General features: G+C 43.7%; 1 protein-coding gene across 4 annotated transcripts in view; it reads right to left on the bottom strand.

The window, feature by feature from the left end:
* cbfb (core-binding factor subunit beta) overlaps positions 1–9,082 on the bottom strand; it is a 28,151-nt gene extending 19,069 nt beyond the window's left edge. For 2 of the 4 annotated variants that reach the window (XM_085411535.1, XM_085411534.1), the window contains exons 1-3: positions 8,650–9,082; positions 8,142–8,228; positions 3,740–3,856 (exon numbers count right to left, since the gene is read on the bottom strand). In XM_085411535.1, coding sequence (XP_085267661.1) covers positions 3,740–3,856; positions 8,142–8,228; positions 8,650–8,727 — 282 coding nt within the window. In that variant the 5' untranslated portion in view covers positions 8,728–9,082. The remainder of the gene's footprint in view (positions 1–3,739; positions 3,857–8,141; positions 8,229–8,649) is intronic. The other 2 variants (XM_085411537.1, XM_085411536.1) reach the window with 1 other exon arrangement.
* Between the last annotated feature and the right edge of the window lie 787 nt (positions 9,083–9,869).

Here is a 9,869-nt window from a genome sequence, read left to right on the forward strand (position 1 = left end):
AAAAAAATGTTGCCATGAGCAGGATTCGAACCTGGCCCTCCTGGTCTCAAGGCAGCTGCTCATCTCACTGAGCCAAGCTTATTCTCACAAAGAAGAGATGGAGAGACTGACAATTCTGCTGAAATGAGCAGAAGCGGCTGAGAATTGTGCTGATAAGAGGTGAAAAGGCTGAAAACTTTGCAGAAAAGAGGTGAATCAGCAGAATTTCTGCTCAAAAGAGTTTTTTTCTGAAAACAGCTGAAAATAAATTGGTGAAAAAGCTGAAATTTGTGTTGAAAAGAGTTAAAAAAGTTAAACTGTTAACTGAAAGAAATATTGCCATAAGCGGGATTTGAACCCGGGCCTCCCAGTCTGAGAACAGCTGCTCATCTCAATGAGCTAAAACACCAGTCAACCCAGTGAGGAAAATCAGTGACCCCACTTATAATGCGGAAGAAATGGACAAAAAATATTGCAAAAAAAAAAATTCAATATCTCAAAAAGTATAGAAGTTATGAGCACCAAAAGTCATTGTACCCATTAGCAGAAACAGCAGAATTTTTAAAAGTTTGAACGGAGAAAATTGGCTGAAAACTGAGGGAGTAGTTAAGTGCCAAAAAACATACGGAAGCAACTAGATTATAGTGGAATAAAGAATAAAGAGAAACAGGAACTCAATAGTGTGGATGCCTTTGAGGGCATCCACACTATTAAACCTCTTGTAACAACCAAGAAGAGCATCTCTGAATAACAATACACCAAACCCTCACACAGATGTACTACAGCAGCAGAAAGCCACAACACTGGTGACACTGCTGACAACAAGTGGACTGCACAATCATCACATCTCAATCCAAAAGAGCACCTTTACTTTAGCACCTTGGGTCCGAACAAGTACAGCAACCCAACGGTGTTATGGCCTCTTCACCTCGATTCTTTTGGGTCAATGAAAAAGGCGGTGTCTCGAGCTGTCCTGTTAAAAGCTGCAGAGTAGAGGAGTAGAGGAGGAGGATGGGAATGTGGCGAGAAAGGCAGATATCCATTTTAGAAACGTGGTTACTCCCACGAAAGAATCAACGAAGGGGAAAAGCGATTTTTAAGGACTTTCATGAACAAAAAAATGACTTAACAAGCATCTAACAAATCACATATTTATGTGAATAACGATAAAGGTAATGTGCTTAAACACGATGTACTACTCTGATTACAGAAGAAAGCACCACTCAGTATTTGAAACTTAAATAATAGTGTAGTTGTTTTGTCGTTAATCAGCCAACATTTATTTAGAAATGGGTTTAATTTTCAGGTCACACCTGCCTCTGAACAAGGCACGGCTGACCCAGATAGACCAATCCAACGCTGAGCGCGACGCAAAGTCAAACCGAAACATAGTGACCGGGGAAGTTTTGACATTTTAAATGCTCCAAAACTCTAAAATAAGAACCGTGCTGTAGTCTGTTTCAGACGAAGCTGCTGCCGGCGCTACAGTTCCTGTTCAGAGGCTTGCTAGCAACTTAGCAGCTAACACTAAAATTAACCTCCTCCACAGCTGGCTCCCATTAGCCTGCAGCAAAACAGAGAGCCTGTAACTTCTACACTCCCTGCCTCTCTCCCTCTTTCTTACACACACACACCATATGCTCAGTCGCCAAGTTTAACCTGGCTGTGCCACTCTTTTGGTTTGGCACCATCAGTGTTTGGAAACGAAGGCGGGAAAAGGGGAGAAATGGAGGGGTAGAGCAATGAAGTGAGGATGAGAGTGAGTAAAGGAGTGGGGGATGAAGCCCACAGCGTGGGAGTGAGGATATGTGCAAAACATACCGGGAGTGGACGGAGGGTTGGGTGGACCCATTTTCTTTACCATTTATCTAACTTAGGGACCCAAAGGATCTGGATCTAAGTCCAGCTGGCAGAGTGAAAAAAGGAGATGCAGTATGGATGTTGGCATAAAATCAAAAGAATAACGAACAGAGAAAGGATCAGGAGAACTACAAGAACGATAACCCCATTTATATCTAAAGTTACCCTGTGCTGTAATTTCATTTTGAAAAGTTTTCGCCTGCACCAATTGTTTTGCAAGCAGTTAAAACCCCCAACGATCCCCAAGCATCGGGTTTCTCTGTGTGGGTTAGCCGTGACAGTAATTAAGAGAAGAAGTTGCAACGTACACGAGATCTCTGGCCTGGCCTGACAGTCATCTTCTGCAGGAAGGTCCAGTGGGATAGCGAGGCAGGCTGTGAGTGTGTGTTTGTGTGCGTGAAACTAAAGACGGGATACTGGTGGAGTAACGCTGCAGAAACTGTACACCGAGTGCACGAACAAAGGTTCTGCACTGATACGGCAGAGTGGAATTGTTTGCGCTCGGGAAACCACGCCCTCCTGTATTTTTTAATGGAAATGAATCTTACATCAAAGAAAAGACCGAAATCGTTCTGTCTTTTGTTGGAGAAGCATGAAAGGAGCCGGACAGCGAGCAGAAGGACTCGTTTGTGTTTCAGTTTAAAACATGAATATGGAGTCAAACGCCACGCTGTCAGCACGAGCGTCAGCACGAGCGTCAGCATTGTTCGTCTCACGAGGGAGACACAGAAAGCGAGGCCTCGACTTTGGTGCTACGAAACAACTGTTGAGCTGCTTTACATTGACAAGTGCTGGCCTCATTAAAACTTCATAGATCTGTGAGCACCATTAAGGTGACAGAGAAGAGGAGAGTCTTACACGCAAACTGTGCCTCGGCCGTATACGCATGCATCCTTTTGCCTGACACTAAACACAAAGTCTGCAAAATGCTAATCACCCATTAACACGAGTGCATGCACACACACACACACGAGTTCCCAACGTCAGGGCACTTGAGCTAAATAATTAACAGTGTGAGATTAGCCCGTCAGCCTCAGGGCACGGAGGTCCATCGATTCCCCAGAATGCATTTTTAATGAGCCGCCAGCCGGCATTCATTTCAGCTGGCCAGTGTCCGTGGAGGGTCTTCTGACACACGCACACACACAACCATAGGAAGAGTCCAGGCTTGGCGCCAGGGGACACAATTAACATACACATAAACAGGGCAGCGCCGGTTTCCCGAGCAGTGGATATTACTTTGGAAACAGCAGCAAACTAACATCTTCTGAGCTCTCTAAGTTGTTTAACTTCTTTGAAGTTAGAAGAGGCTCAGGCCTCAAACAAGGTTTTCATCAATTTGCTGTCGTGAGAGACGAAGCTCGGCAGCGATTTCACCTCTGAGAACAAGATCCTGTTCACAGCGTCACAATCAGCCCACGCTGGTTTAAAAGCTTATCTTTGCAAAAAAGACAAAATGCGTCCACACGCTCATTGATCCTTCAAGTCCATCGTGGGCACCTGTACGACCCCTGACACCCAAATCAGTGTTTTTTCTGTCAGCTGTTATTGGCTAAAAGTTGAAGTCAAATGTGTCCTGATACACGTCTACTCAGAAATTCACATGAGGCTTTTTTTGGTCTTTGGTGTCATTTTCATTTCTTGAATAAAAGCGGAACAGAAAGCAAAGGGGCAGACGCCATTTCTCTATTTTTTTTGTTAAAAGTTTCACAATGTCAACGTCATATGAATCAAGCACACATGACTAAACATCTGTTTTCAAACCTGTGGAGGTTTTGCTGTTTGCGTGATTAAAGGTGCAAACAGTGTGTCTCGCTGCTTGACACTGACTGCTGCCCTTCACACTACAAAATGAAAGAAATGTGTTTGCTGGAGCTGGTGCATCTTTCACTCATCCTACCCTTCCCGACTCTCTTTCGAAGTCGACGTATTCCCTCGTAGGAACCTGCCTCTGATCTCCGTGCAGGTTGGCTGGGAAGAACTGGAGAGAGAGGTTGGTACCTGTCGCTACGAAGGCCTGTGGAGAAATGGAAAATGCACAATTGAGTCGGTCAGAGGTGAAACGAGATCATTTGAAATGTGCATGAAGTTTTGAAAACAGATCTCAACACATAACTTTTTAGACAACTGGTGTTTTGACTTCAAAATGCTCATTTTCATTTAGCTTCTGAGAAAAATAACAATATATTTTATGCAGGACTTTGGTACCACAGGTCTTCACTATCCAGCGGGTGAAGTTATGGTGATGCTCTGCCTACAGTCTCTTGCTTACTGCTGTCACACATGAACACAGCTTTAGCATCAGTGTACATGCCAGTACAGCACAACTGTCAAAATTCTGTATTAGGAAGCCAGTGACGTCCAAGCAAAGAGAGGAGCTGAAGGCCCGTTTGGGACGGCTGCATTTACACTTCCACTTTTCCTTTTCTGTCACTTATTATTATATTATCTTGGTGAGTGTATGTGATGTGTTGGTTGTCTGTTTGTTTGTTTGTTTGTTTGTACGGACATACTGCAAATCAATTTCCCGTTAGGGACAATAAAGTTACCATTGACCATTGACTGTTTGGTTAGATAGGCAAAAAGAAAAAAACCTACTTGGGTTGGTTCAATAATTCAAACATGGACTTTCATGTGTTACATGCTACAAGACAAACTAACTGAGTTACATTTAACAGTGTCGCTTGCTCTTTATTTGTTTTGTGACTTTTATTGAACTTTATCAGGCTGCACATTAAAAAATAATCCTAAAAGGGTGTAAAGAGGGCTAATATTGACCTCAGAGTGATAAGTGATAATAAGGGGATATTGCACAGCTGTGGCTCTGGATGAGCATTTTTATCTACTCGACCTTACTGTTATATCTCAGCTTGGGCCTTGAAACTGGATAACAAACCAGAAGCTGGCATTTAGAAGTTCAGTGGCATTATTGTAATTAATCAATGTTAATGGCCTTTTTCTTAAAATGTCCAGAAATGAGAAGAATCCCAGCACATTCAGCAGGAAACCTGAAATGCTGAAAATAAGTGACAAATGTTAAAGTTCGATGCATCAAAGCCCCCTCCTCCTCTTTCCCTTTTGCCTTTCTGAGTTTCTTCGTGGTCTAACCGCTCTCCTCTCAGAACAAAAGCTCCAACTGAAACAGCGGCCTGCTCTCCTCACAAACATATAATCACACCAGGCTCTAGTGTTTCTTCTGTTCGGATTTCTGTAAAACAGCTTCTCGCTCTAATGGGATGTGCTCCGCTCGGAATATGCGCACGTACCTCCACACAAACGCACAGAAGCACAAATGAAATGAAAATCAATAAAATGCATTTCTCCGTTGCAGTCAGAAAGCAACGAATAACAGAGAGGCAGAAAATTAGGTTAGAAAATGTCGTTTTTATAATGCGAATCTGTGCGTGTGCGCCCACTGTCTTTGTGTGTCCGTGTGATGTGTTGCGTTTGCTGAGACAGATCAATACTAAGGGCATTAGTGATGCGACTGAAACTGGAAGCATATGAATTATGCACCCTTTCAAATCTGTCCCTCATCAGAGAGGGAGCAAAAACTGAATGAAAGAGAAGAAGGACAGAACGACGCGGAGGGGAGCAGAGAACACCCGAGTCATCATTTCTGCTGTATTTGAAGTATTGGATTACAACCATCTGATACTAATTTGCTGCCTACTACTGCAGGAGAGAAAAAAGAGGGAAGGGGAGGCAAAAAGAGAGATGGAGGGAAACGGAGACAAAGGAGCAGAAAAGAAGACAGAAGTGGAGGAGAGGAGACAAGAAACTGAGGCAAAGGTGGAGGAGGACATGAAGTGAGATGAAGAGAAGTATGAGGAGCAAAGAAAATGAAGTCAAAGGAGATGAACATCCAGAGAGACAGAGAGAGCAGCGCAGCAGGAAAATCGATAGTAGTTTAGAAAAGGACTCATCTCTAATGAGCTGAGCTGAAGATCATTTACTTTGAATTATTGTCCCATTCATCAGATCAATCCTGAACATTTTAGAATGGCCCTGCGATTAGAGCCACGCATCAGTGTGTGTGCCTCATTTCATTTCTCGTGATACGTACGTGTCTAACAAAATGCCGAGGCACAGAAATGAGTAGGATTTTTTAAACGAGATAAATGCCTGTTTCTTTAAAAGCCATTGAACTCTAAAGACTTTCTGCACATCTGATTTTACTTTCAAAAAATAATGAAAACAAAACCACTAAAACTTTGTCTTTGATTTTTTCATGTCAAGTAAAATGAATTCTACAGTTAGCCCGTGAGTTACGTGTTTGTTCTGGAAATCTATTTATTTTAAGTCCCAGAGATTTAAAAGTCTTTGCTTGGAAAAAGGTCTGATGTCATTTTTTCCCAATCGTTTTTAAAAGTTAATAATCGACTGACTGCGCCAGAGCTGACACACGTCAGCTTTTATTAAAAGCTACACGTTAACGTGTTGTGACGTCGCTACACACACATCCCAATCCGTTGGAGGTCAAACTTTAAAATCCAGAAGTATTAAAAAGACTTTGTCTCGTCCATAAAAGGCCAACCTCGACAGCACATTGTGTCTAATAGTTGTTCACGCTCACCGTTAAAATAGCAGGAGGTCTTTAGCGGCGTCAGGCCGATAGATAAATCAGAGGCATGATGTCACAGCTGCCGTCAAACCATTAAAACCGTGGCCATCAATTCTCACGGCAGAAGAGGCTTATAAATACAGTGCGGACAGACAGACAGACGCAACGCGGCCCACTAAAAGATGGTAAAACTAGATGGCCTGCACCCTCCAGGCTCACCGCCGCTGCCCGATGATGACAGCGTGTTTGTGAAAAATACCACGAGGATGACTAAGACGGCAGAAGTTGCTCTGTGTTTGCGCCAGCAGCCCGAAGGCTTTCTCGTCTGACCTCACCTTTTATTGGAGGCGTGATATAGAAAGTTTGAAACAGACGTGGCTAATCGCCTCCTTAGAATATTAATGTGTCCAGACTTGCTTTGACGCGGTAAAGTGCTGATCGCAAACACTGCGCCCTGTGTGTTTGAAAGGAAACAAAAGCGGGTCACGTGGGTTTGTTTGCGCTTACTGTAAGGAGAAAGCTTTGTCGTGTTTCCACAGAAGTGAAGACAGTAAAATATGCAGATACGTTTCTGTTACACTGTTAGTATTTAGTATTTATTTATTGTCATTGTCAAGAACAATGAAATTGCGTTTGGGGCTTCCATACAACCCAAAAAAAGAAGAAAATAATAAATACCGCTTTGTGTGACTGTTAAAGTTCGACACTGAGCAACTTCTACGCTGCACTTTGGAGTTCACAGATTCATCTCCCACTCAGAGCTGTTTTAAAGCCTTCACACAACACAGCAACATTAAATGCTGCTCACACTGTTTGGGTACAACAAAGAGAGCGCACTGCAGTTTTACCTGCATTGCACTATAATTGACATTGTGATCCTGTGACAGTGAGCTCGTGTGAGGAGGCATCCATTTCAAACTGGACGTTTGACTGGATGCACTGGAAGAGCGCAGCGAGGCGGGGGAACGGGTAAATGGCAGAGCCAGCTCACTGTTACCTCCTGCTGCCGCAGCTCCCCACAGGCTGCTCCTCCGTAAGTGAAAATAAAGAAAAAACTTTTACATAAATCAGTGTGACGCAGGCGACAGCAGAGCGCGGGACCGCCCAGCACAACTGAGTATCTAAACTAAAATAGTAATCTAATTACCAGGTATTAATCAGTTACATGATTATTGAAAAAATGAGTGAATACTCTTTTGTATCGTTACTGTCGTCTGGATCCTGTGTACAACAACATTAGACTAGCAAGGTGAGGTTTAGCTTAAGTGGCAGCTTTCAGGCCCCAAATCGCGCCTCCTGCACAGCGTTCGTTGGAACCGTGAAGCCTGCGTGATAACATGCGACGACTGCAGCTGCAGAACACAGAGGAAAGAAGCCCGCGAGTGAAGTAAAGTCTGGTGGGTCTGCATGTCTGATAACAGGTCTACTTCCTGGTGCAGGGACGCATCAAAATATCCGCACACGCACAAAGCCAGTTTAACAATACGCTTTCATAGTGTCACGTATTAGTGCCGCGATCGTGTCTTTGTAATTTCATATATACTAGTGCCATTCACAACAGCGCGAATAAGACACACCATCCAGCCACTGTACATCATATCCACATCAGTGTGCTTGTTATAGAAATGAAAAGTTTCTGGTGCACTTTTCCCACTGTTTGTGTCACATTATGGGTACACAGGACTGCCCTCCCATCCAGTTATTTTCTATAAGGAGTAAAAATGTTTGTTTTGCTCACCACTTCTGAGCGTCCATCTCTGCAGGCGTTCTGGAAACGAGCTTGTCTCTCCTCGTGGGGCCGGTCTCTGAAGCCAGTGTATTTAATCTACAGAGAAAAGAACACATACATGTTCATAAAGCTGAATTTGATTTGGCATCTGCACTGAATGGGACTGATTGATATTCAGTAAGCTGCAATTTGAAGATAAGCGACAGGAATTTAGATTTTTGATGTCAGAAACAGATCCTTCTTTCTACTCTGGGGTTTGTACCTTTAACAAAAAAACAAAAAATACATAATTTTTTTTTGTTCATCCAGGATTAATACCACAAATAAATCCATAACGACATAAAGGGAAAGAGCAAAATAACAAAGAGTAACAATGTCGAAGCAACTGATAACAAAGCCTCTCTGTGCGCTACCAGTTTTTATTAGTTTTACCCAACAGTGTGAAGTTTGTTCTCTCCTCTAACGAGCCTCCTTTCTCTCTTTATTTCCGCCGAGTGTAGAAGCGCAGCAGACTCACCTCACACTCCCTGCTCAACTTGCGGAAAAACTCCTCATTCTCAAACTTGCTCCTCTGGTCCGGGACTACCCGCGGCATCTTCACCAACACTTTGCGGCCACTTCAGATTCGCCTCTTTTTCTTTTTTTGGTAATTATCCCGCAGCGCAGAGTACAAGTTAAAGAGTGTGCTGCAGTCCGTCCCTCACTCAGTCTCTCTTTCACTCACTTCTCTTCCGCGTCTCTCTCTCTCGCTCTCTCTCTCTGTGTTTTTTTCCTTCCCTGTGTGGAGCAATGTGCTCTGTGCTGTTGATCTCTGTGATTGTTACTGCTGCTGACACACTGATGATCTGCCTCTGCCTGCGGCTCCTGCGCGCTCCGGGTCGCCTCTAGCTCCAAATGGCTCTTATTAAGTGACCCACAGCGACAGATAAAGCTCAGTTTGACCGTGTAGCTCTCCCTCCCTCCCTCCCTCCCTCTCCCGACGAGCGTCTGATCTCAAGCAAGTGGCAACAAATGAGCGCGTCTCAAGTCTACCTGTAACTTTCAAGTGCTTCTTCTCAGTGGGCCTACCGACTACCCGTGGGTCAAGAGGGATTTTTGGGATACAGATAACCTTAAAGCACCAAACAAAGGCGCTTAAGTCTGTAAAGTTGCTATTAGAATAAATGCAGGGATGCCAGGGAACAAAGCTGTTTTATGCTCTGGCAGCACAGGAAATATTTGTCTGGTGTGTAGCATAATTTGCATTTTCATTCATGTATCAGCATGATTTAGCAAAAGGTCAAAATGCTTCCAAAATGCAGTATGCCCGGAGTTAAAATGAATTTTAAAAAAGGAAATAGCTACAATTCATCACTAACAGCCTGCAGTATCATTGTGGAAGTCGGGAGTACAAGCAGCCGTTTGTTACAGTCCTTCCTTCAGTTTCTCATAAAATAACAGAGCTCTTGTTTTCTCTTTCTCTCCTTTTTTCCTTCGTGGTAACGCTTTGGCAGGTCGTTAGCGCCGCTGTCAAAGGTCACATTTACGACAGTTTAGAAAGTACTTGAAGGCATCAACAGTCTACTTCCTGGCTCCGTCGAGTCGCTCTTGTGACTGTACACCGAAAATACCGCCCCCCTCAGCCACCCACCCCCATCCCATTTCCACTCTACCCCATGCCCACACCTCCATCCCCCCATTCACAATAATAATAATACTACTACACACGCTACCTAACGCGCATGCGTCTACTTTGGG

The sequence above is a fragment of the Rhamphochromis longiceps genome, linkage group LG7 (assembly GCF_057381845.1).
Source record: "Rhamphochromis longiceps isolate RC_006_pf linkage group LG7, R_longiceps_female_GT1.1, whole genome shotgun sequence".
NCBI lineage: Eukaryota > Metazoa > Chordata > Actinopteri > Cichliformes > Cichlidae > Rhamphochromis > Rhamphochromis longiceps.